The sequence below is a fragment of the Jaculus jaculus genome, chromosome X (genome assembly GCF_020740685.1).
Source record: "Jaculus jaculus isolate mJacJac1 chromosome X, mJacJac1.mat.Y.cur, whole genome shotgun sequence".
In the NCBI taxonomy this organism is placed as follows: domain Eukaryota; kingdom Metazoa; phylum Chordata; class Mammalia; order Rodentia; family Dipodidae; genus Jaculus; species Jaculus jaculus.
Genome location: NC_059125.1, coordinates 94049856 through 94077730, shown reverse-complemented (window position 1 = coordinate 94077730; position 27875 = coordinate 94049856). Strand labels below are relative to the sequence as shown.

The 27875-nt window shown below is 39.4% G+C and overlaps 1 protein-coding gene and 1 pseudogene across 2 annotated transcripts; both read left to right on the top strand.

The window, feature by feature from the left end:
- Positions 1-627: 627 nt before the first annotated feature.
- On the top strand, positions 628-8931 carry Tspan6 (tetraspanin 6). 2 transcript variants are annotated; one of them, XM_045140961.1, is made up of 9 exons: positions 689-809; positions 1176-1192; positions 1673-1861; positions 2180-2254; positions 3059-3157; positions 3559-3693; positions 4854-4937; positions 7169-7271; positions 8048-8931. In XM_045140961.1, the coding sequence occupies exons 3-8, from the start codon at positions 1850-1852 to the stop codon at positions 7235-7237; spliced, it is 474 nt and encodes a 157-aa protein (XP_044996896.1). In that variant the 5' UTR covers positions 689-809; positions 1176-1192; positions 1673-1849; the 3' UTR covers positions 7238-7271; positions 8048-8931. The 2 variants fall into 2 exon arrangements, with proteins under 2 accessions (XP_004668853.1, XP_044996896.1); XM_004668796.2 differs by lacking the exon at positions 1176-1192 and having other exon boundaries at positions 628-809.
- Positions 8932-10113: 1182 nt separating this feature from the next.
- LOC123456553 lies at positions 10114-10698 on the top strand (annotated as a pseudogene).
- Positions 10699-27875: the final 17177 nt, after the last annotated feature.

Below are 27875 nucleotides of genomic sequence, written 5' to 3'. Positions count from 1 at the left end.
ATATTATCTCTAACAAGTAGTTTTGAAATTCTTTCAACAAGTTATTCATTCCATCCATTCATCCTTATCCCCCTCCCTATGGCCATAAAGCAATACTCACAAATTGAAAAGCACAGCACAAGTGAAAAAAAAAAAATCAGATTAATCTCCTGACTCAGGTTCATTTCATTTTTATTTTCAGTGTTGTTTTAAGCGCACACAGCTGTACATATTGCGCTGAAATCTGCTTTGATTCTCTTTGAAAATATACTTATTGTGGATATTTTCCTGTGTAGTAACATATTCTTAGCTCACTTCTGTATTTTTGTAGGTCATGTCTAATTTTTCATTATTTTATTCCTTTTATGGCACTAGGGGCCTGGGAGGCCAAATCGTACAGCACTGTGGACGATGCTGTCCATAGACAACAATAGGATGAAGTACGAAAGGCAAAGTAAGGGTTGGTGGGCAGGAAAGATTTCTTGGGGGGAGGAAAAAGGGAAGAAAGCTCTGCAACCTTTATACGTAGTTTTCAGTGTCCTTCGGCAGGGGGCGCTCCGAAGTTGCCGCCACTTTCCGAACAGCCTCGCGAACTTGACCCTCTGGAAAACGGAATGGTGTTTCCGGCTCTTCTGAGTCGTAGATACTCGTAAGTTTTCGGCACTTTCCGGGGAAGCTCGGGGACTCCGAGCCTGCCTGGCTCTGTTCGATCACTCGGTGTGGTGCAGGGTCTCTGGCTAGTCATGGCGTCCCCATCTCGGAGACTGCAGACTAAACCAGTCATTACTTGTTTCAAGAGCGTTCTTTTGATCTACACGTTCATCTTCTGGGTGAGAGCCTGGGACGGCCGGGGATCTCTGGCTTTTGTGGTGGTGGGGGGTGTGACTCGAAGCTGAGGGAACTCGGTCCGTAGTGGGCTGAGGTTTGGGCGGCCTTGATTTCAGGGATCTTGGCGCAGATGACGAGTGGCATAGGCGCTGACGCTGGGGGATAGGTGCGAGATGAGGGCAGCCCATAGCTGGCCGGACTGGGAGTACCCAGACGCACCAATCGACCGGGAAGCTAGGGGAATAAGCCCCTCAAAAGACACGAGGGGGTCGCTGAACCTTTGGAGAGACAAGGCTAGTTCACTCTCCCCCCTCCACTTTGAGGGGTCTCTTGCATAATAGTGTCTTTCTTTTCACTGCTTCATTAAGAGGGGGATTTTCCATAGGTAAGTATGGTATGACTGCACTCCTGCCAATCTGTGCTTGGGTTTTCTTTTGTGTACGGTCCTTTGGTATCCTGCCCTCACCCCTAAATTGGGGGTTGGGTTATGGAGGAAATTTCTAGAATCCATAAACACATTTCTCCCCTCTAGAATGGATTTCTTCCTAAGACAGGATTAAGACTGACAAGAAGTTTTGATCCCTAGGTACATATGCTATGAGGCTTGTGTTTATGCAACAAAATATATTAATTTAAAGAATTTTGACAAAATGCTTTAACCACAGCCTTTTTTGATGTGTCGAGTCCCTTCCTATCCTCTTTGACCCTCCCTCCTAGCCTACAATATCCCCGCCACTGAGCTGTGGCCAGAGTGCTAAATTGAACCTCTGATATACTGTGTCTCATTAAATACTTCCTGGTTCGTGATTGAAGAGACAATTGTTTATAGTTCCTAACTGCTTCTGTTCTTTGGTTTCTCACATAGATCACTGGTGTTATCCTCCTTGCTGTTGGCATTTGGGGCAAAGTGAGCCTGGAAAATTATTTTTCCCTCTTAAATGAGAAGGCCACCAATGTCCCTTTTGTGCTCATTGGCACAGGCACTGTCATTATTCTTTTGGGTACCTTTGGTTGTTTTGCTACCTGTCGAGCTTCTGCATGGATGCTAAAACTGGTGAGTCGTGAGTCCTTGTTTTTCACAGAAAAAAAAAAATCTTGGTTTTCACAGTAGACTTACATACAGTATGTTTTGTTTTTTGGAAGTAGCCACAGATGTTTACAATTTTTTCTTTTTCTTATGAAAACTTACTAACAGTTCAGCTGTCAATCTTCATGTTTATATAATAACATTTTGATAATGTTATTCCTGACCTTTTCAATAAAAAATATGCTGTAGTGATTGAGAAGATCCCCTCCCCCCAAAACACACAGTTCCTTTTGCAACTGGGATATACTTGTTTATGCTGACTCAGACTTTCTTCTTATCCCACAGTATGCAATGTTTTTGACACTCATTTTTTTGGTCGAACTAGTTGCTGCCATTGTAGGATTTGTTTTCAGACACGAGGTAAGTCTGAATTAGACAATTATTGTACGTTAAAAGTTAACCTCTATGACAAAAAATGATAAAGTGGTAGATTTAGATAGCTTTTAATATTTTTAAATTACTTATTGTTGTGTTTAAAGCTTCGTCCTTAGTTTGCACCCATCAGTATTGGTGTTCTAGTTAAAATTATGGACCACTTTTAACATATATAAAATTAATAATTTTAGGCTGATAATTATTACAAGAAAACGCTACTCTTAATTTCCTGAATTTCCCGTTACTATTCTGTGTATAAGTACCTATTAGAGGAGAGGTGGTATAATGTATAACTTAAAACTTTGAGCTTGCCTGTGAAGCCTAAGGACCCCGGTTCAAGGCTCGGTTCCCCAGGTCCCACGTTAGCCAGATGCACAAGGGGGCGCACACGTCTGGAGTTCGTTTGCAGAGGCTGGAAGCCCTGGCATGCCCATTCTCTCTCTCTCCCTCTATCTGCCTTTCTCTCTGTGTCTGTTGCTCTCAAATAAATAAATAAATAAATAAATAATTTAAAAAAAAACTTTACCGATAGGAACGTAAAATAAATTTATGACACAAAACTGATACTTTCTCCATATAAATCATATTTTGAAAAGATAAGATAGCCTTAATTCACATCACCAAAAGCTTTATATGGGTATATTAAAGATAATATTGTAATTAAGTAAATGTATGGTTGTTAGGAAGTCATCCTGTAAGTAGTGAAGGCTTATTTGAGTGCTTTGTACCTGTTAGTATAGTCTTCAAAGTAACATCTATTTCTGTGGGCATTTTGTTTTCTCTTTGCAGATTAAGAACAGCTTTAAAAGTAATTATGAAAATGCTTTGAAGCAGTACAACGCTACTGGAGATTATAGAAGTGAAGCAGTAGACAAGATTCAAAGTACAGTAAGTGATTATAGATGGTAGCTTCTCAAGGGAAACATATTCTGTGTTTCTTCAGAGGAAAGGATTGAGCCAGGCTACTAGCCGTTGTCCACTTTCACAGGAAAGCAATGTGGGATGACACCAAGTAACACATCTGCGTTTTGTTCTCACATGACCTTGTTCTCTTCCCTCTCCACTTTTACAAATATTGTCAGTGCCAACTATACGAGGAAAGTAATGTCAGTCTGAAACTGTCACACTTGGTGTTATAACCAAGTACAAACCTTTTGAATCAATAATGGGGAAAGATCATTGAGTATAGATCATGTTGTTGTGAGCATAAAATGCAATAGATGATGTTAGGTTGAACTTTTAACTACAGAGTAATAATATTAACTATACCTTTTTAAAAAACTTTTCAGTTGCATTGTTGTGGAGTCACCAACTATAGAGATTGGAAAGATACAAATTATTACTCAGAAACAGGATTTCCAAGGAGTTGCTGTAAACTTGATGGTTGTTCTCCACAGAGAGACGCAGATAAAGTAAACAATGAAGTAAGGAGCCTTTTAAAACTTTAAAAAAATTAATTTATTTTTTAAATATTTTATTTATTTGAGAGAAAAAGAATGGGTGTGTCAGGGCTTCTAGCCATTGCAAAAGAACTCCAGATGCATGCACCACCTTGTGCATCTGGTTTATGTGGGTACTAGGGAATCAAATCTGGGTCCTTTGGCTTTTTAGGCAAGCACCCTAATCTCTAAGCAATCCCTTCAGCCCTTTTTAATTAAAATTATTTATTTATTTGAGAGAGAGAAAGAGCCACATAGAAAAAATGAATGGACATGCCATTGCCCCTAGCCACTGCTATTTATTCGTCTGTAAGCAGAGAAAGCAAGAAAGAGTGTGTGTGGGGAGGGGGGGGGAGGGAGGGAGGGGGAAAGGAGGGGGGAAGGGAGGGGGAGGGGGAGGGAAAGGGAAAAAACATGAGCATGCCTGGGCATAGTACCACTGCAAATGAACTCCAGATGCATGTGCTCCCTTGTGTATCTGACTTATGTGAGTACTGGGGATTTGAACCCAGGTCTTTAGTCTTCACAGGCAAGCTCCTTATCCACTAAGCCATCTCACCAGCCCTTAAACCTTTTATTTGGCAGTATATGAGGATATAATTGAATATAAAAATGACTCAGTTTTCCTCACATTAATACATATAATTTGAAGTAGTTCAGGCAACGAACTTCATTTCATATAACTAGCGAGGGGCTTTCAAATGGATATTCCAAAAGGTGGGAATCAGAACTGAGGGCACATGAAAAAGAATAGATTTCAGTAAAATGATAATCAAAGTCTAATGATAGCTCAAGGTCATCTTTTTCTACAGTTGTATGATCCAAGTATTTATTACCATAAAGAAAAGCACAGGGCTGGGGAAATTGGTCAGTGGTTAAAGCTCTTACCTGCAAAGCCTAATGACCTGGGTTTGATTTACCAGTACCCACATAAGGCTAGATGTACAAAGTAACGCATGCATCTGGAGTTCATTTGCAGTGGTACTATGCCCAGGTGTGTGTGCTCTCTCTGTCTGTCTCTTTCTCTTTGTCTCCCACTCTTTCTTGGTTTCTCTGCTTACAGATGAATAAATAAGTAAATACATAGATTTAAAGAAAGCACAACCTGTTTATTTTGTACTTAATGTTTTTTCCTTCTTCATTAGGGTTGCTTTATAAAGGTGATGACAGTCATAGAGTCAGAAATGGGAGTCGTTGCCGGAATTTCCTTTGGAGTGGCTTGCTTTCAGGTAATTCATCATTTTTCCATTGGAAACATCTTGTGCTTCTTCTAGATATAAAATAGAAAGTTTTTACTTTTAGTTCTTGAAGACATTTGCTTCAGGGGCTTGGATAGTGAAGGCATTTTCACAAAGTTCTCAGTTACCTGTCAAAGTATAGAAATAGGTTTGCTTTTCCTATAGTGGAATGTTGGGACTTATGTTGGATATATAATATTGATTTTGATTTATAATTCAGTCATTTTAGGATTTTCTCTAATCTTTTAATTTTTTTATTTTTATTTTTCAGAGAAGGAGGGGGAGAGAGAGAGAGAGATTGAAATTTGACCCCCTGGGGCCTCTTGCTACTGCAAGGAAACTCGAGATGCATGTGCCCCATGCTTCTGGCTTTATATGGGTACTGGGGAATTGAACCCTGGGCTGTCAGACTTTGCAAGCAAGCACCTGTCACCACTGAGCCATCTCTCCCCCCCCAGCTTTGCTTTAATATTTTGTTTTAGACAACTACTCTAAAAATTCATTCCCATTATCATAGTCAAATCACTGTAGCAGTATACATCTTTTTTAAAAAAAATGTATTTTGGGGCTGAGGAAATGGCTTAGTGGTTAATGCATTTGCCTGTGAAGCCTAAGGACCCAGGTTTGGTTCCCTAGGACTCATGTAAACCAGATGCACAAAGGGGCACATGTGTGTGGAGTTTATTTGCAGTGGCTGGAGGCCCTGGCACACCCATTCTCTCTTTCTATCTGCCTCCCCCCTCTCAAATAAATCAATAACAAAATATATTTAAAAATTATTTATGCATATATATATGTGCATTTTTTGGTGCAGCGGCTCAAACCCAGGGCCTCGTTAATGCTACCCAAACATGCTACCAATGAGCCACATTATTGGCTTAGTATGTCTTTTAAAAACCATTAACTATGGGATAAATCAGTGACCTTTTAGTTAACAAAAATCATGAAATAAATGGGAATCCTGGTTTTCTTTGTAATTATTCAAGATTCTAGGACATTATCAGTTTTTATTTTTTTTTCTGGGTTGCCACTACCTGTATGTTATGTATAAGCCCAAATCTAATGGAATGTAGATAATACAGCTCCAAATTCAGTACATGCCTAATATCTTATATAGATGTTACATAGTAGGTTGATTATTTCCCAGGTGCTCACTGTAGCATAAGCAGTATGTATTGTGGTTTTGAATGAATTCTTGGGGCAAGTTTTTTCTTATATTTAGAACCATACAAATAAGACTAATGCATGGCTAGTTCTAGTATGTTTATAAAGTAGCATAGCCTACAATCTAAATCCACATTAATACAATAGCAACTAGCCTCCTTTGAACCATTCTAATTATAAAATAAAATTAAAACTTCAGTTGCTTTAGTCACATTTGAAGACCTCAGTAGCCACATGAGGGTAGGGTCTACTGTATTGGACAGCACAAGTATTAAAAAAAAATACCAGCCAGGTGTAGTGGCGCACGCCTTTAATCCCAGCACTCGGGAGGCAGAGGTAGGAAGATTGCCATGAGCTTGAGGCCACCCTGAGACTACATAGTGAATTCCAGGTCAGCCTGAGCTAGAGTGAGACACACTACCTCTAAAAACAAAACAAACAAACAAAACAAAAACAACCCTGCCTTCATAGATAAACATTTTACTTTATTCGTTGTTTGTCCTAAGCAACATTCCTAATTTTTCTGGTTACTGAGAATTTCTCCAAAACCCATAGCTTCTGAACTTGCCTTCAGTTTGGTTATGAAGTTCTGGGTTATAGTAAGACTTCTCTTATAGTCTTTGAATGCGATCTAGATGCTGCAGAGTAACAAACAGTACTGTGTAGAAAAAATTCAAAGGGGAGGTACACGTCTTTGATCCCAATGCAGTATGGCAGTGGAAAGCACAGCTAGGAGAATCTGGAAGCTTGCAGGTCGGCTAGCCTGGTATACATGCAGCAACAAAAACAACAGAGACCTTGTTTCTAAAGAATGAGGACAAATATTCCAGGGTTGTCCTCTGTCCTCCACTTATGCACCGTGGTATGTGAACCCATATACACACACATATCATACATATAATGCATACATATACAAATACTCTTACATACAGTAATAATTAAAAAAAAACTCAAAGGAGGAAAGTATTGGTGAGTTACAAATGAAAGAATATATCCATATCCTGAAGTCTTCAAGTACTGTTGTGTGTTTAATAATTTGGTTCATATTTTCTTCTCAGCTAATTGGAATCTTTCTTGCCTACTGCCTCTCTCGTGCCATAACAAATAACCAATATGAGATAGTGTAACCAGTACAAGGGTTTATTCCTCTCTAACTTTAAGGTGAGTTCATTTTGGTCCTTAGGCCCATGTCTGTGCAAATGGTGTGTAGATTGAATTTGCCAAGGTCTTGTCTGGTTGCCTACTCAAATCATGTTTCTGTTGTGTAAGCTCTACCTAGGCAGGTTAGTTTTCTATTTGTAAGGCATGGCCTGACAGGAACAACTTAGCTTACAGGTGGATGTTTTCTCCACTTATGCAATACAAGTGCCCCTCTGGGTTTAGGTGTTCATATACATTTGCCAACCTAAAGATAATAAAAGGTCCCCATTCTTACATATTTTGATCTAGAATGAGGAGAAATGGTGAATATGATCATGACCTTTATTCATGAGGTTTCCTGGTAAGAATATTCTGTACTTGACCAATATATGCATTTCCCTTAGGCCTTTGTTTTCTTCACCATACACTCTTTTTTTTTAATATTTATTTATTTGCAAGAAGAAAGAGACAGAAAGTGAGTATGGGTATACCAGGGTCTTTTGTCACTGCAAATGAACTCCACACACATGTCCCACTTTGCTTATCTGGCTTTATATGAGTGACTGGGGAAATAAACTCAGGCCAGCAGGATTTACAAGCAAGTGCCTTTAAATGTTGAGCTATCTCCCCAGTACTCCTATCACCTATCATGTTCTATTTGAGCCCCTGACTGGGAACACATGAAAGTGTCTGTGTTAGTAGGAATAAAGTAGATTGCAGGCAAATACAAACACTCAAATTTATGTAACAAGTAAATTTACTTTGCTTTCTTTATTATTACTTTTTTTCATTTCAAGTTTCCTCCACCCTATGAATAATAACATTGCCTGGATGGAGACAGATGACAGACATAGTTATCAGTAGACTAAGAAACTGCACCAATAGACTGATGCAATCAAGATATTTGTGCATTGTGTTCTGAATCCACCTTCTGTCCTATACATGCAACCTGGTATCTCTCTGACACACTGGAAGAGCTAGTAAATTATAATGAAATAATAACTGTGTTTTGCTTGAATTTTTATTTTTCTCTATGTGGAGCCTTTGAAAAGTGCTGTGAATTTCCAATTTTGATACAATGTTACTGATGGAAATTTAATTGCTCTGAACTTACTATTGATGTTGTGTGATAGAAAATAGGTCTCTTTGAATGGACCTCTTACCAACCAAGATGATCTGGTTTGATTGTATAATCTGCACCAAGAAGGAAAAAAATGTTCATTTGTGTCTGTTTTTCTGACAGCCATATTGTATAATTCAATTCCAGCTAGTCATTAGAGAGAACCTGTCTATCATTGGAGTTCCTGGGTGGTGGTAAAGTTTCAGACTTTGGTTGTAAAGCACTGAGACTAATAGCCTTTGCACATATCTGTGACATATCACATTTCAGCATGCAATTTATATTTCTGTCTCCAAACTAAGGTGATTATACTGATGTTTATACTTGCCCTGTTGTTTGAAAGGTTTTTTTTTTTTTTTACTTTAATGGTGTTACAATTATTATGTTTTCCTTAAGAATTTAATAGAGCTTACCTTGATTAACTTTAGCTAGAATTTTCTTACCAAGTTGATATGACTTAATTGTCAATACTATGGTCAATTTTAGTAGTCTTAGTTTTGGTTTGTGTCATTGTATAATAAATAAAAATCTCCTGCACAATAAATGTTGTTTGCCTCTAAATGAGTCACATTTAATTTTAGAAAATCTAATGGAATGGTTGTTTTCTACTGAGAAAGTAAAGCTCCATATTTCTACATGAAATTCAATTGTTAGGCGTAAAAGTAAGGCCAAGGCCTTGACTCTATCATTAAAAAATGAATGTCCCTTTTCAAGAAAAGTATTTGCAGTGATAAGATCACATTTTTGTGTTAAGTAGCATGAGCTTAACTTTCTAGAGATAGACTTTTCTGGTTATATAGTTTATATTGAAAAGCTGTATAGAAAATAATACAACTTGTATTTTAGGATGATGAAATTGTCATTAAGTGTGAACCAAAATGGAGGGAAATATTTCTTTGGCTTTGAGTCTATATCCACCAGAAACTTGTTTCACCTCTGATTGTCACAAATTGCCTTAATTGCTGGTGAGAGGAGTTGATTAACATTATACATAAAGTGGACACAAACTACCAGTTAATTTGTGAAGAATAAGGTGACAGGAGGAAGAAAGAAGGAGACAAGTGCATTATATACATGTATGAAAGTGTCACAATAAAATTCATTTTTTCTAATTTTTAAAATTTTTAATCTTTTTTACTAGAGAGAGACAATGGTACACTAGAGCTTCTAGTCACTGCAAACAGACTCCAGACACATGCACCACCATGTACATCTGGCTTATGTGGGTTCTGGGAAATCAAACCTTGGCCCTTAGGCTTTGCAGGCAAGTGCTTTACCTGCTGAGCCATCACTCCAGCCCTAAAACCCATTTTTGCACAATTAATACATGCTAAAACTAAAAAAAAAAAACCAAACTAAACATAACCTAAACATATCAGTTTCATGTGTTAAAATGATTGGATTTGTTGAATAATGAGGGTACTTTCCATTAAAACATTTGGCAGGGATACTTTTGACATAAGAATGATAAGAAAAGGTTGAAAATTAGTAACTTTCCAAATGCAATCCATCATATCTAGCTATTGAGTTTAGTGATACACATGTTTACAGGATTATCAGAGCCATTTTCAAACAAACATTTTTACTCTGATAATCTTGAAACAAAACCTATTAAGGTTCCCTTTACTTTCTTTATGATTTTCCATCATTAAAAAACAAAACAAAACTAGGGAAGCTAAGGCCACCTTGGGGTGAGGCCCTCACTTTATCCGGTGACTAGCACCACACCTGGCAGTCTGCACCATGGCCTCCTACTCGGAGCTCCTCGGCATCTACTCGGCCCTCATCCTGCATGACCATGAAAACTGACTGTCACAGAGGATAAGATCAATGCACTCATTAAAGTAGCAGGTGTGAATGCTGAACCTTTTTGGCCTGGCTTGTTTGGAAAGCCCTGGCCAATGTCAACACTGGGAGCCTCACCTGCTATGTAGGGGCTGGTGGGCAGGAGGCCCAGTCCCTGCCACTGCTGCTGCCCCAGCTGAGGAAAAGAAAGTGGAAGTCATGGGCTGGAGAGATGGCTTAGTGGTTAAGCGCTTGCCTATGAAGCCTAAGGACCCCGGTTCGAGGCTCGGTTCCCCAGGTCCCACGTTAGCCAGATGCACAAGGGGGCACACGCGTCTGGAGTTCGTTTGCAGAGGCTGGAAGCCCTGGCGCGCCCATTCTCTCTCTTTCCCTCTATGTGTCTTTCTCTCTATGTCTGTCGCTCTCAAATAAATAAATAAAAAATGAAAAAAAAAAAAAAAGAAAGTGGAAGCCAGAAAAGAAGAGTCTGAGGAGTCTGATGACGGCATGGGCTTTGGTCTTTTTTTACTAAACCTCTTGTAACACACTCAATAAAAAAGATGTCTGTTGTTGGTCATAAAAAAATAAAATAACTAGGGCTGGACAGATGGCTTAGAGGTTAAGCGCTTGCCCTGTGAAGCCTAAGGACCCTGGTTCGAGGCTCAATTCCCCAGGACCCACATTAGACAGATGCACAAGGGGGTGCACGCGTCTGGAGTTCGTTTGCAGTGGTTAGAAGCCCTGGCGCACCCATATTCATTCTCTCTCTCTCTCTCTCTCTCTCTCTCTCTCTCTCTCTCTTTCTGCCTCTTTCTCTCTGTCTATTGCTCTCAAATAAATAAAATAAAATAAAATTAAAAAAATAAAATAACTAGAAAATTAAAATATGGGAAGAAAAGAAAAATTACTTATGTCACACTTCTGAATGGGTTGGGATGATTTATTTGTTTTTAATTTGGGTTTATTTTTGGATGGTGAATTATAAAAGTCCTTTATAGTGCTGCTGTATGTATGTGCATACTGGATTATAAACCTTAGTTCTGAAAGTAATGAATGTCCTGGTTTCAGCTGGTGATGACTGGTGCATGGAAAAGTTACATACCTTCAACACTTCTAATAAGAGTAGCTGGTTAGTATGTGTATTTAGTCAGGGTTCTCTAGAGGAGAAGAATTGCTAGAATGGATTATATTAAAAAATGAATTTATTGGATTAATTTATGGTAGTCCAATAGTAGTTGCAGGCCAAGAATCAAGGAACCTGGTAGCTGTTCAGTCCATGTGCCCAGATGCCTCAGCAGTCCAAATCTGGCACTGAAGGTCTGGAGACTTCCTGAGGACCCACTGGGTTTCCATCCATGTGGGTCTTCATTTGACCCTAGTCTTCAGTCTGCACTAGTCTTCAATCCACACTGGCAGGCAGCAAGCAGCTCTGGCAGCCAAATTGAAGGAAGGGACTCTTCACCCAGAGCTTCCTTATATATAAAGTTCCCATTGGACTGGGGGAAGGGCTCACTGTGGGGGAAGGACTTCCTCCTTCAGCTAATCCTTCCTGGAAGCAACCTTGCAGACCCAAAAGGGATTTCTGTGGATTACTAAACAGATCAAGTTGACAACACTTTTAACTATCACAACTCCACCCCTTATCAACTTGACACCAAACCATATCCCCTTACATCATACTTAATTTCCAAATGAAAACAGTGACAAGCTCATAATTCCATCTAACATGGTATAACTATATCATGTACAACCAGAAACACAAAATCTTCCCGCAACACACAGCAAGGTTCCTTGAGGAATGCATAATCTCTAATACAATGGGTCAAATATAAAGTCAACAACCGTTAGCTAGTGATATAATCTTAATATTGGTGTAGATATGTACAAATACTCCATGTCAAGGTAGGGCAGAAACATGGAAATTACAGTCCTAAGTTTTGTAACTGGTCATGTGGCTTTATCTGTATTTGTAACTACCTTCTTCCACTACCCATTCTGTATTTCCTCTACCTTCAGCAAGCACCCCAGAAAGTCTGGATGGGTAACCCATCCTTTCATTCCAGAAGGATCTGGGCCATGTATTACCCTGCCTCGATTAGGTTGTGCAGTTGTCCACTGACTTTGATAATGGCATGGTAACACTAAGAGATGCCCTAAAGGATCTCCTGCACTCCAAAATACTCTTCCTTACCTCCATTGTGGAGGAGCAGTCCAATTTCCACCTGGTAGTCTGAATCAATCAATCCTGCTACCACTGTAACTCCTTTCTCAGCCTGTTCACTCAAAGGCATCAGGAGCCCAAAGTGGCCATGGGTAAGTCTTAGTTTCCAGTTCAATAGAATGTTCTTTGTGGCTCCTGGCAAAAACACTCCCCCCTCTGGCACCAAGACCTCTAGGCCAGCAGAGCAGAAGATTGTGGGAACAGGAAGGAAAGATTTGGCTAATGGGTCACTTGGGGTGATGGTAAGTGGAACCATTCCCATTTCCGCCTCCTGATTCCTGGACCCATGAATCCAGGCTATAGGAAAAATAGCACCATATGTAGGATGATGATTCAGAGCATATACTGGCTGCTGGAGGACACTCTCCCAGTTTTCCCAGCTATTGCCACCTAGTTGGTGCTATGACTTTCTAAAAAAGGTCATTCCACCATTCTATCAAGCCAGCTGCTTCAGGGTGGTGGGGCACATGGTAAGACTGGTGAATTCCATGATAATGGGCCCACTGCCACACTTTCCTGGCTGTGAAGTGAGTTCCTTGGTCAGAAGCAATGCTGTGTGGTATGCCATAATGGTGGATAAGACATTCTGTAACCCCATGGATGGTAGTTTTGGAAGAAGCATTACGTGCAGGAAGAGCAAATTCATACCCAGAACAAGTGTCTATTCCAGTAAGGACAAAATGCTGCCCTTCCCATGATGGAAGTGGTCCAATATAGTCAACCTGCTACCAAGTTGCTGACTGGTCACCCCGAGGAATGCTAACATATTGGGCCTCAGAGTTGGTCTCTGCTGCTGGCAGATTTGGCACTCAGTAGCAGCTGTAGCCAGGCCAGCCTTCGTGGAAGTACATACTGTTGGACCCATCCATAGTCTGCATCTCTGCCACCATGGCCACATTGTTCATGGGCCCATTGGGCAATGACAGGGGTGGCTGAGAAAAGAGGTTGACCAATATCTAAAGAATGGGTCAGTTTATCTACTTGATTATTAAAGTCATCCTCTGATGAGCATTAACATGGGACACAAGTATCTTTATATCCTTTTGCCCACTCAGAGTCTTCTATCCACATACAGCTTTCCCAAACGTCTTTCTCACCAATTCTCCAATTGTGCTCCTTCCAAGGCCTGGGACCATCCAGCCAAACCATTGGCCACAGTGCATGAAGCAGTGTGTAACCACACATCTGGCTATTTTTCCTTCCAAGAAAAATGCACAACCATGTGCACTGCCAAAAGTTCTGCCCATTGTCCTTCAAAGTTGTCCCAGAAAAAGGCTGTAATGCTGCGGCTGTCCACTTCTGGGTGGTGCCCACTTACTATGCTGAACAAACCATAAACCATGCCGTAGTCCTCTCCTCTTCAGTCAATTGATCATAGGGCACACCCCATGATGCCATATGTGCATGCTTGGGGACAGAAGATATTATAATAGGAGTAGAAACCATAGGCATTTGAGCAACTTCATCATGTAACTCACTCGTATCTTCAGGGCCTGCCTGAGCCCGATCACATATATACCACTTCCACTTAATGATGGAATGCTGCTGTGCACATCCAACCTTATGGCTTGGTGGGTCAGATAACACCCAGCTCATAATGGGCCGCTCAGGTCGCATAGTAACTTGATGACCCATTGTCAAGCATTCAGTTTCTGCTAAGGCCCAATAGCAGGCCAAGAGCTATCTCTCAAAGTGAGAACAGTCTGCAGATGATGGCAGGGCCTTGCTCCAAAATCCCAAGGGCCTCTGCTGTGATTCACCTATGGGGGCCTGTCAAAGGCTCCAGGCAGCATCCCTATCTGCCACTGACCCCTCAAGTACCATCAAATCTGCTGGATCATATGGCCCAAGGGGCAGAGCAGCCTGCACATCAGCCTGGACCTATTGAAGAGCCTTCTCTTGTTCTGGGCCCCACTGAAAACTGTAGCTTTCTGAGTCACTTGGTATATGGGATGGAGTAAGACACCCAAGTGAGGAATGTACTGTCTCCAAAATCCAAATAGGCCCACTATACATTGTGCTTCTTTCTTAGTGGTAGGATAAGCCAGGTGCAACAACATATCCTTCACCTTAGACGGAATAATCTTGCATGCCCTACACCACTGAACTCCTGGAAATTTCACTGGGGTGGAAGGTCCTTGAATTTTGGATGGATTTATTTCCATCCCCTGATGTGCATATGCTACACCAGCAACTCCATAGTAGTTGCCACCTCCTGCTCTTTTGATCCAATCAGTATAATGTCTTCGATATAATGGACCAACATTACATCTTGTGGAAGGGACAGGTGATCATGATCTCTGTGAACTAAGCTTTGAAACAGGTAAATTAAGCAAATGCAGTGTCCACTGGGCCTACCACATCTTTCTCTTCCTGTGGTAATACCCCTAGTGGCCCAGGGAATGAATTCATTCTGTGGTGGCACTGGACTTCGGTCTTCCTAAAAAAAATGCCTTTGATGGTTTGTTTTATAAAAAATTGGCAAATTTTTATTTGAATCCACATCTGTGTTGCAATTTTAAAATCCTTCATGTTTGGTGTCAAGAGGCATCCTGTGGGCTGCCTTATTGCCAGGTCCCAGATTTTTGCACTGCATGGTGGTTCTGAACTCCACTTGGAGAAGCAGAGATCTGTAGGCATTCTTTCCAGAAATGTGGAACACATGGTAGCTTTCCATGGACTGTTCCACATAGGTTGTTGGGTGTATGCTGTAGGCATCAAATTCTTGTGGAAATACATACCTAATATGAGGTAAAAATACCCATTCCTGGTTTTCTTCAGAGCTTATACCATATTTTTTGAGAATTGCTCTTCTTAACCTCCTGTCAGAACCTAAGTTCTTTGCCAGTGATGTGGCCAAAACAATTCTGTTAAATTATGAGATGAAAAAGCAATATAAGCCAGGCATGATGGTGCATGTCTTTGAATCCTGCACTTGGGATGCAGGGGTAGGAGGATTGCTGTGAATTCGAGGCCAGTCTGAGAATACATTGTGAATTCCAGATCGACCTAGCAAGAGCCTGATTATACAATGAAAAACCAAAAAAAAAAAAAAAAAAAAAAAAAGGCAATATAACCATGTTTCTGTGTGAAATGGATTGTTTTCTGGGGTCCTTTGTGTTTGTCCAAGAAAATCTAGCACAGAGATAAATATCATTCCTGGTTTTCCTTACAGTATACAGATGATACATTGAGATGTGGTTTGTTTAAATTTGCTGCTCTTCTAAGATTGGCAAACCAAACACTCCTAGCTAAAAATGGAAAACAAAAGGCTAGCATATTAGAATGTATACACACACACAGGTACAGGAAAATCAAACTTTCATTTTTTTCTGTTTTTTTGAGGTAGGGTCTCACTCTAGTCCAGGCTGACCTGGAATTCACTATGGAGTCTCAGGGTGGTCTTAAACTCGCAGTGATCCTCCTACCTCTACTTCCTGAGTGCTGGGATTTAAGGTGTGCACGACCACACCAAGATGAAACTTTCATTTTTATTAATATATTTTATTTAGTTATTTGATAGAGAGAAAGAGAGAGAGAGAGAGAGAGAGAGAGAGAGAGAGAAGGAAAAATGCACAAAGAAAGAAAGAAAGGGTGTGCCAGGGCCTCAGCCACTGAAAATGAACTCCAGACGGATGCACCACCTTGTGCATCTGGCCTACGGAGGTCCTGGGGAATCAAATCTGGGTCTTTAGGCTTCACAGGCAAGTGCCTTAACCACTAAGCAACCTCTCTATCCTGAAACTTTCATTTTTAAGTCTCAAGTTTCAAACTTTCACAGGGTGCTTGTGAGAAATGAGCCATTGTGATTTAATTATGGCTTTTCTATTGGGTACTCTACCCCATGGAGCTTCATGGAGTTAGGATTTGTAAGAGCACATTAAATAGTAATGGAATAAATAAATGAGTGAGTGAGTCTAATTATAATGGCTCTTTAATGTTTTGGGAACAACAAGATGTTGATCTAAATATCTCATCCTACATAAGCCACCGTTTATGTAACAGAAAACCACCTGCCTGGCCAGAAACCACTTAACCTCAGAAACCACTGTGGACTTCCTCCTAGTTAAATCACTTTTTGATGCTTCTCTTTCTTGTGTCCTTACATTGAATGTCATTGCAACTTTTCTTGCCTTGTTTTGTCCTTGCAGTATCCCTTTTTCCCCTTTCATTGCTCTTTATAGCTTACTTTATGCTGAGTTTTCTCTTTTTCAGTGTAGCATTCCCTGAGGGCTTGTATTCAGCTCTCTGTTCTTTGATTATGCTTACCTTACTTTGAGGAATTAAAGGTAGATGATGAACGGGACTAATCTCTTACTCAGGTCATGCACTGCAGCTATGAGGTGGTCATAGCAGTTGGCTTGCATTCCCCTGACCCTCCAACATATGCAAGCGTAGCACTCTGAACACTTAACATTTAAACAAAATCTTTCCTATAATATCTCCTGCAGTCACGTTCAACCTGTGGCCTACAAGCCTGCATGTGTACCAGGATAGCTGTGGAAAATAATGGGGAAGCCAGGCGTGGTGGCACACACCTTTAATCTCAGCACTTGGGAGGCAGATGTAGGAGGATTGCTGTGAATTCAAGGCCACACTGAGACTATGTAGTTAATTCCAGGTCAGCCTTGGCTAGAGCAAGACCCTACTTCATAAAACCAAGCAAATAAAGAAAAAACTGAGGATTAGGTTCAATAATTTGCCTAATGTTGTACAGCTGACATGTGGCAGATCTGGGATTTCAACTTAAATGAGAATCTGAAGCCTATACTTTTTCCAGTGGATGCTCATGCATCTCTCTCTCTCTCTCTGTTCCACATAGCCAGTGATGTGAGTGCGCAATGTCGCACATATGCACAAGGGGGTGCACGTGTCTGGAGTTTGTTCACAGTGGCCGAAATGCCCTGGTGTGCCCATTCTCTCTCTCAAAAATAAAAAAAGAATATTTATATTCAGAGAGAGTGAGAGAAATAGATTGAGAGAGAGAGAGAAAGATCTTGGATGGGTATGGGAACACTAGGGCTTTCTGCCACGGAAAATGATCTTCATACATATGTGCTTCTTTGTGTAGCTTGCTTTTGTGGGTACTGAGGAATCAAACCCGGGGCATCAAGCTTTGCAAGCATATGCCTTTAACCACTAAGCAATCCCTCCTGCCCCATTTTTAAAAAATATGGCTGCATCTTAACAATGAAGGACATTATGTCACATAGCTCATAGCAAGAGAACAGAAGAAAACAACGCTCCTCAAAATATCTTTTATCCGGGCTGGAGAGATGGCTTAGCAGTTAACCGCTTGCCTGTGAAGCCTAAGGACCCCGGTTCGAGGCTCAGTTCCCCAGGTCCCACGTTAGCCAGATGCACAAGGGGGCGCACGCGTCTGGAGTTCGTTTGCAGAGGCTGGAAGCCCTGGCGCGCCCATTCTCTCTCTCCCCCTCTATCTGTCTTTCTCTCTGTGTCTGTCGCTCTCAAATAAATAAAAAAAATATATCTTTTATCCTTTTTTTGTTTTGTTTTGTTTTGTTTTTCAAGGCAGGGTCTCACTCTGGCTCAGGCTGACCTGGAATTCACTATGTAGTCTCAGAGTGGCCTTGAACTCACGGCAATCCTCCTACCCCTGCCTCCGAGTGATGGGATTAAAGGCGTGCGCCACCACACCTGGCTTCTTTTATCCTTTATTAAAGGTAAAATCTTTAAAACGAAACCCTTTAAGAAAAAGCAACTGATTTTCTCATAATATGCCCTTATATGGTATTAGTATATAATATATAATTAGTGCATACTAAGTTCATATTAAGAACAAAACCAAGCCGGGCGTGGTGGCGCACGCCTTTAATCCCAGCACTCGGGAGGCAGAGGTAGGAGGATCGCCGTGAGTTCGAGGCCACCCTGAGACTACATAGTGAATTCCAGGTCAGCCTGAGCCAGAGTGAGACCCTGCCTTGAAAAACCAAAAAAAAAAAAAAAAAAAAAAAGAACAAAACCTGTTATTCCTCCTGTCATCCCCAAAATTGTTGAACAAAAAAAAAATGATTACAATGAGTTAATTACATTTTAAATACTAACCCGTTCCATTGTCTTTTATGCATCTAAAATTTATAAGCTAATATTTCCTATGTTAGTAAAGATAGTCCACAACTACATGCTTTCATAACACATTTTCATGTGAATATTTTATTATAAACACCCAGCAAAATAAATAAACCTCTACTTCCCAGACACACACATGCCAGAGGCAGAATCACTTCCCCCCTGTAGGCATAAATCCAGACACAGGTTTTCATTAAATCATTCATTTGCTTGTGTGCACATGGCTACAGACAATCGATCCCCCTGCTGGACAGCAGCAGTTCCCAGGCAGCTACCCGACCACCCCCGCCACCCGGCACATGTGACCCAGGTGATCCTGGGGAATTGGGAACTTTACATCAGAGCTCAGTGCAGCTCTGCATGAAGCCTAGTTGCAGCTGAACACACACTTCTTTCATGAAGTGTCTCTCAGCCCCATCAAGCCCTTCTACTTGGCCCTAACCCAATCTCAGGCTCAGACATTGGCAGGATGAAATGTAGCAAAAAAAAAAAAAAAAAAAAAAAAAGAAAGAAAGAAAGAAAGAAAGAAAGAAAGAAAGAAAGAAAGAAAGAAAGAAAGAAAGAAAATGCCATTGTGATTAATGGAGAACTTGACCTGAAGAGTTATCCCAAAGAATTTTGAAACTATAAAACCATTCAGAGAAAATTAAAGCACATATTCTAACAAATAGGGATAATAAACAAGATTTTGATCTAAAATAGATGTTTCATCCACAAAATGAGTAGAGTTATCATAAAATGCATAAAATTTCAGAGTTCCTAGAGGCTGACTCTCTTGCCCACTCTCATTCCTTTTCTCTAGAGGGGATTGCCGATGAATGTGCCTTGTGATTCCTTCCATACATTGCTACATAGCAGTGTATCTGTACATTCCTTGCTTGCCTTGTACAAAGAGAAACCATGGTTTAGATTAGATTGTACAGCTAAACTGATGGAGCTGAGATTCCATTTTTCTCTCTTCTGTGGCAAGTTAGCTAATCTGTCCATTTCTCAGCTTACTCACTTATGAAAAAGCATAGTATAATTTCTCAACTCAGTATTATATCTTCCTTCCCTCCTTTTCCCTTTCCTCCCTCCCTTATTTCCTCCCTCTTTCCCTCCCTCCCTCCTTTACTTTTTTGTTTTTTTCTTTTTCCTTTAATTTTGTTTTCTGAATGTAGCATAGGCTGCTTCCAAATTTACAATCTTCCTGCTTCCTTGGTTTTGCCTCCCAAGTGCTGGAATTTTGCCCAGTTGCTTGACTCAACTTTAGAAATTTTTTTTGGATCTTTTAAATTTTTCTATATTTGTCAATATATATCTGTTATATCTTATACTTATATGCTATATATTATGTTCTGCATAGATAATGTATTCTATAGTTGATAAGGTATTATTGTCATAGAATACTTTTGTAGACGTGGTTTCCATTAGTTCTGTGAATGTATCTCTAGAAACCTTTTGACCCACTTTCTAATAAATCCACGTCTGAGGCTCCTTAAGGAGTTGTTGTTGACTATACACCCTCTCCCAGTATATGGGTTGTATGTTCCTGTTACTTTGTCTTAATTTTTTATAGAAAGTACACATTTTAAGTAATATATGTCATCTAAGTATCATATCTTCTCCCCTCCACTAATCTACTAAGATTTATTATTGTTGTTATTTTTAATTTTTTTCTGTTTTATTTATTTATTTGAGAGGGACAGACAGAGAGAGAATGAGGCCAAGAGAGAGAGAGAGAGAGAGAGAGAGAGACAGAGAGAGAGACAGAGAGAGAGAGAATGGGCACACCAGGGCCTCCAGCCGCTGTAAATGAACTCCAGACGCGTGCACCCCCTTGTGCATCTGGCTAATGTGGGTCCTGGGGAATCAAGCCTCGAACTGGGGTCCTTAGGCTTCACAGGCAAGTGCTTAACCGCTAAGCCATCTCACCAGCCCTATTGTTGTTATTTTTGTTGTTCTTTTCTTCAGTGACATTTCAGGGCTAATCTATAAGGTTTAAGTTACCTATACTGTAGACAACATGTTTCCGCTCAGTTAGTGTAATAATAAACTAATAGTTTGTCTTGTATTTCCTGCAATGGCTCAAAACACTAATTCTTGTACCATTGTCCAGTCGTGAGAGGCTCCTATGACATTTGAAAAATACCTTTCACATTCAAATAGGTAGTTTGCTATTAGACCTTGGCCATCACTCTGGCTTGCCAGAGCTTTAAGGTTAGCCAGAGATGAGATTACTACTTTCTCATGTCCTCCTTGGATAACTCTGTACATTCAGGTAGCCTTGTAGATGCTAGAAATACTTGAGAGCACTTAGAAATCCCCTACCAAACCATCTAGATTTTCTTTAAAGTGTTTCACTACCTCAGGTAGCTAAGAGGCTGAATTAGTCTTTATCCTTGTTTATGTTATCTTTTTTTTTTTTTTCCAGCTTGTGCATATGGTAAGTGGACTGAATTTGCCAAGGGCCTATTCAGTAGCCCGTTCAAGTATTATTGCTGTTGTGAAAGCTCTGTAAAGTCAAGATGTGGTGGTTCGAGTTTGGTGTCCCTCATAAACTCCTGTGTTTTGAATGCTTCCCAGCGGATGGCAACTGGGGAGGTGAAGCTTTGTTGGAGAAGGTATGTCACTAGGGCTGGACCTTGTGGTTTATTAACCCTCAGTTTGCCAGTGCTAGTTAGCTCAATGTCTTGCCATTACCCTACTGATATTGTCCAGGAGGTGATGTACAGCCTATCTATGCTCATGCCATGTTTTCTCCTGCCATTATAGAGCTTCACCTTGAGTCTATAAGCCAAATTAACTCTTACTGCAAGCAGCTTCTGGTTGGGTGTTTGTCCTGGCAATGGAAAGGTAACTGAGATAGGATTTTGAGACTTAGACATGTGATCATTATTGTTAGAAAGCCAACTGTCAGAGTTACATGTTGGGTCATGATTTTCAGAGACATTTATCATACTAATAACTGGGGGCTAACTCCACAATGCACGACCCATTTTCAATAATAAGGAGGGTCTAATGGGAGGGGGTAGATCACAGATGAGCCTAAATAATGGTACCAAACTGCCTGTATTTACTGAAAAGAAAACTGATAAATTAAATTTAAAAAAAAAAATTTAAAATAAAATAAAATAAAAAAAAAAAAAGAAAGCCAACTGTTATCCTGTTGTTGTTGGCTGGGAGGTGATGTCCAGCCTGTGCTCATCCCAAGTTTTCCCCTGCCATTATGGTACTTCCCCTTGAATCTATAAGTCAAAGTAAAAACCTTCCTTCCTACAAACAGCTGGTCATGTGCTTGTCCCAGCAATGAAAAAGTAACTGCAATACAGGAGTTCCAAATGTACCCTACTCATTCTTCCATTTTTGACAAATATACTATAGATAGGGCTTTTCTCATGGAGAAAGCTCTGAGTGAAGCCAAACAAGTGTTTTCTTTAAGAAATTATTTATTTGTAAGGAGAGAGAGAGAGGGGGAAAGAGAGAGAGAGAGTATGGGCAGGCCCTCCAGCCACTACAATGTCCAGATGTATGGCACACTTTCTACATTTGGATTTACACGGGTACTGGGGAGTTAAACCTAGGTTATTAGCCTTTGCAAGCAACTGTCTTAACCACTGAATCGTATCTCTAGCCCCCCCTGGTATTTCTTTTAATAATAATAATATATAATAATAAATATATCTCATAGATTACTGGGAAAACTCTGTTGAGAGTTTTAAAATAATGTGTGTGGGAGGGGGTGGGTTCTCGCCCTACAACTCGCATGTGAAGGAAAACCTTGGGATGTTTGTTCTTGTTCTTCTTTTTGAGATAGTGTCTCTGTTGTTGTTGCTCGTGTGTGTGTGTGTGTGTGTGTGTGTGTGTGTGTGTGTGTGTGTGTGCCAGTCTAGCTGGCTTGCAACCTTCCAGATTCTCCTGGTTCTGCCTCTCTTTCCATAGTTATACTGGTATCACAGACATGTATAGCCCCCTTTTTGCTACTTTTATGGTGGGGTTGATTTACAGAGAGCTTCACCCTACCACTTGGGACGTCCCATCTCATTAGCTATTATGCTATTTTATAATCTATTTCTTCACTTGTTTCTTCTCATCTTCAGTTAACATTTTTTCCTGAAGACTTTTATACACGGTTATGCCCATCTTATGTAGTGTACCACAGAAGGGGTGAAGCATAATTTATTTAGCTGTAGCTAAAGTGAAGCTCCCTCTTATAAATTGCTTTAGGGCTCTGATGTGCTCACAGTGGAACATATAGTTGTTCATGAACATGTTAGTTAGCTACTGATGACCTTTTGTTTTCATAGTTGTACCTAGGAAGAATTGTACAGACTTTGGGCTCAAAAATCATTTGTAGAGGGAATAAGAAAACTGCTCAGGTTGCTTCAAAAGTATATTATGAGAAGAATGCAGAAAAGAAAATAGTGATGTTGAAAAGGAGGTTTAAAAGGGGAGGAAACTGAAAGTATGCAGTTCAAGATCTGATATACTTAAATACCTGGCAAAGTTCAGAGAGAGATTTATTATGATAACTATACAGAAAACACTTCCTTTGTCCAAGCCAGTGTCTTCAATATTATGTTTGCTGTATTTGGGGCACCACTATAGTTTCCAACAGTCATGCCATGTTTTCTTATTTCATAGCACATTCTCGTTCAGTCTTTGTGCATGGCACTTTCTAAGGAATGGATATTATATCATTTTAGTCAATCCAGTATATAAAAGTATTGAATGGGGGAACACACTGGAATTAGTGAGGAAAATACACAGAGAAGGAACAGAAGTCTTACTATGCTGCCACCATAGATTCTTTGGTGAATTTGTCAAAGTTGCTTTAATGTATCACTTTCCAGATCTCTTAAGAAAGGTAATGAAGCCAGCCGTGGTGGCACACGCATTTAATCCCAGCACTCAGGAGGCAGAATTAGGAGGATCACTGTGAGTTCAAGGGCAGCCTGATACTACATAGTGAGTTCCAGGACAGCCTGGGCTAGAACGAGACCATACCTTAAAAAACAAAGGAAAAAAAAGAAAGAATGAATGAAAGAAAGAAAGAAAGAAAGAAAAAGAAAGAAAGAAAGAAGGAAAGGTAATGAATGAATGAGGAACACAAAAGCATTATAAAGGCACTGTAGTGTTTCTTACCAAGTGCATCAGCTACTTAGGGAAATCAAACTTGATTGGGTTAGCTGTTGATAAATAGGTGTACTTCTTATTTGTTTTTATCCTCACAATAAACTTGTAACCCAATAAGTTTGGTAAAAATCATGTAACCACCAGGAAAAAAAACTATTTTCCTTTTGAAATGCAGAAAAGTGTAGCAGAGTGGTTAAGCATTATGTACTGTGGGCTCTAGAGTCAAGATTGCCTGCTCTGGTGTTCTGGCTCAGTCACTTAACAGGATGTGTGACTTTGAGGTTCAGTTTCTGCTTCATTTGTAAAACAGGAAAAATAGTAGTTCCTTCATCAATATGATTTACTGTATGAAAAGCATGTAATACTGAACCAATAGTGAGCAATAAAGCATACCTATCACTCTCATTATTAAATGAAAATTCCATACTCTTCTCAGGAACCAAATAAGAGCCAGTCAGACAGATGTTGGCAAACAGCTAGCCAAGCAGGAGAGGAAGGAAACCAAAAACATTTCCTCTAATCCCACCAAACAATGAGGTAATTCATCAACAGATGGATGTAATGCTGACATAATAGTTACAAGTTGTTCTAACTATGTTTTAAGGGTGTTTTGCAAAATATATCAATTATATCAGAAGTACCCCTTGACTACTTGTATCCGCATCACCAATGGAGAGGACGAGTTGATAGAATGCAAATTCCAGAGCTTCATCTCAAAGCTGCAAAATTCTTGGACCATGGAACTAAGGCTGTTGCATTTTAACAGACACTGTGGGAACTTTGATACAGATTATTACTTGAAAACCATTGGGCCTGGGAATATTAGGTTTGTCTAGAGCATAGGAAGCAGCCAGTAACACAGACCATAATCCTGAATCCATATTCATCTCAATCCTGAAGTTGCTTTGACTTTACTAGCTTGCTCTCAAGCTAAAAAATAATGCTGTCTTATAGTTTTTGAGCCCTTAGCAGTAAGATATCCTGTTTCTGAGCATCATGAAGTGAATTTTAATTCTTTGCTCTCCATAAGGCTTTTCCCAAGTATATCTTTGATGCTGGTTGTAGCTCTTGAATTTGCCAGTAGGGAGCATAGTCAGTCTGCTGATCTTAAGCTTTGTCATAACAAAGAAGTCTGAGACACATTTTTCATCATCAAACATAGAAATATTTTTCTCCTGGTTGGATGGTAAGATTAAGGTTCATTTTTATATTGGGTCAGGAATGTAACCCTTTGGGTGGGATTGTTCATTTTTCAAAGATTACATAGTATACAGCCCAACTAATACTTTTACATAGGAGAAAAATGATCTCCTAGACATTCTGGTTCATGAAATGAAATTGAGTTCTCTATCATATATAATGAGTGTTGCAACTGAGTAATTTAGAATAGTGTAAAAAGTAAAGAAATGTTTAAGAAAAATTATGAGATGCTGAATTACTCAATTTTTGAAAATAATGTATTTTATCATGTATAATTAGACACCTAGAGATAGACACTTGAAGACTTGATGAAAGATACTTTAAATTTAAATTTTAAAATTTAAATTTTGTGTGGTTGGAGGTTTGCTTCTTTTTTCTCAGATTCTAAAGATTAATTTCCATCTTAAAAACATCACTGTATTGGCAAGGATTTGAAGACTTTTGTAATAGGTTAAAACATGAATCAGTGTTCCTTCTTTTTGCCCTAACTCCCCCAAATCAAAATATATGAGACTACAAAGTTATGCCCTCAAATTAAACTTGTCTCATTTTTGCCAGTACAAATATTCATAAATTCAAAGAAAAGGACTGAATCATTAATGAGACACAGGCACTGGAAAAGAAACAAGTTTTAGAATTTAAAAAGTATTGACCATCAAGACAAGTAGAATTTCAGTGAGGCTATTGCTCAGTACTTAAAACAGGCTTCATTCTTAAAATACCTAAGTATAATGACAGTTCAAAACACTGGAGAAAATTGCTTAATATTTGTTGAGTATCCACAGTGAATGTTCTGGCAGGAAACCAGTTTATGTTAGTTTGTATGAAGTCTGAGCAAGTTTCAAATGCATGTTTTTCCCCCCTCTGGTGGCCTAAATAGGCATTGTAATTTCTCTGAATATAAAGGTTTATGCTTTTGGGATTGGTCTATGAATTGGTTATAGCTTTTTATAACTCCAAAGCCATATTCATTGAGATGACTGATGTGATTCACTGATGGTGCAAAGATGAAGATTCAGAAAAATAAGTGTGGATTATTGGCTACATGATAGAAAAGAGAAATTTCTCTGGATGACTGTAAAATAAAACTTTTTTTTTCTGACCTCAGCCTCAAACATTTGCTCTGTGTATGATTTGACATGAAATTTACTCTGTCCTTTTAGACATATTTTGATTCCCCACCACTTTCTCTAGTTAATTTAACTCTCAAAATAAGACGTGTTTAATGAGTAGGGCCATAAAGCTCTAATTCCAAAATCTAATGAGAATTTTTCCTATTCTCAAATGTTTCTTCAAAATAATATAGTATTTTGATTCCAGAGAAGGAATCATGGTTATTTGAAAGGATTTTCCAACCAATTCTAAATCCTACTGCTCCTCATTTTACCTGCAAAAGCTAATAATAAAAGATTTGTAATCTACTGTCTGGATGCAACCCATAAACGGTAGTAATACCATGCCATTGCATCAAAAGTGAAGTTAGCAAAATTGTTCTCAGTTCTCTTCCTCCACTTAGCCTTTACCTGTGCAGTGCTTTGACTTCACAATGTCTTTTATAGGCTTTCTCTTAGCTTGGCTTTAGTTTTTTCATGATTGTTTTTGGTTCCCTTTTGGTTTCATTCTTCACTAACAAAGTTAATCAGACTAGTTTTTGATCATCATACAAGAATGAATCTTAATTTGTTAATGTTTTGCTCCTTTGCAAGTAATGCATTTGCATTTAACAGGGATTTTGAAAAGTGGTAACTTACTACCAACAGGGCTCTTATTTATTTATTTATTTATTTTTTGGTTTTGAGAAGTAGATTCTTTCTTTCTAGTTCAGGATGACCTGGCATTCCCTATGTAGTCTCAGGGTGGCCTCGAACTTGTGGTGATCCTCCTACCTCTGCCTCCTGAGTGCTGGGATTAAAGGCATGCACCACCACACTTGGCTTCCAATAGGGTTCCTTTTCAATAGCAGAAATTCTAGATCCTTTGGTATTACCAGATATTGCCAAGATCACCTGTTACCTTCTAAACCATGTCTTTTGACCTCCCTCACTAACAGAATCTTGATTTCAATTGAGGTCATAATTCACCCAGCACAATGATTATTGCCAGCCTTGTTGGCAGCTATATTTGCTCATATGACTACACTGATATTTAACATATATAAGAAATCTACAGAAAAGATAAGAAGGCATTTATCCTGTCTAGCTTGTTTCTGATGCCAATGTAGAGTGTGGAAATGATGGCTATGATTAGAGTTAGCATAGATCACTAGATAGCACTGAGGATAAAACTGCATACTGAGGATGGTGGAACATAAAGATGGGTAATAGGTCAGTTGACTGGACAACCTTTGCCTACTTACTTCTATTTGTTTAAGTTGCATATTTTGGTAGTTACTGTTACATATAGCTGAACTTGATTCTAAGTGGTACAGAGAAACAAATGTCTCTGAGAAATAAGGATTTACAGATCTTTCAGCATATTTGGTAGGCCAATTCAAAGAAAACCAATTATTGGCTTTTGTTTTTTTAATATTTTATTTTTTATTTATTTATGAGAGAGAGAGTGAGAGAGAGAAAGGGGGCACACCAAACTCTAACCACTGCAAATGAACTCCAGATGCATGTGCTACATTGTGCATCTGAGGAAACAAACCCAGGTCCTTTGGCTTTGTAGGCAAGTGCCTTCTCCCTAGCCCTGGATTTTGTTTTTAAAATATTTTATATATTTATTTGGAGAGAGACATAGAAATAAAATGGGCATACCACAGCCTATTGGGCTTGCTAATGAACTCCAGATGCATGTGTCACTTTTTGGCATTTGGCTTTACATGGGGACTAGGGAATCAAACTCAGGCTGTCAGACTTTGCAAGTAAGTGTCTTTGACTGCTGGGCCATCCCTCCAGGCCCAATTAATGGCTTTTGAAAGAAAGGGTCTCTGAGAACTTATGAAACTTTGCTTTTTTGCTCTCCTGGATCTTTCTGGAAAAATAACTCCATCTTATTCCTTCTTAGTTGTTTAAAGTGCAAAGATCATTTCATGCCAAATATTTTATGAATAACTAGATAACATGGAGGAAACTTTACTTTATATCCACTA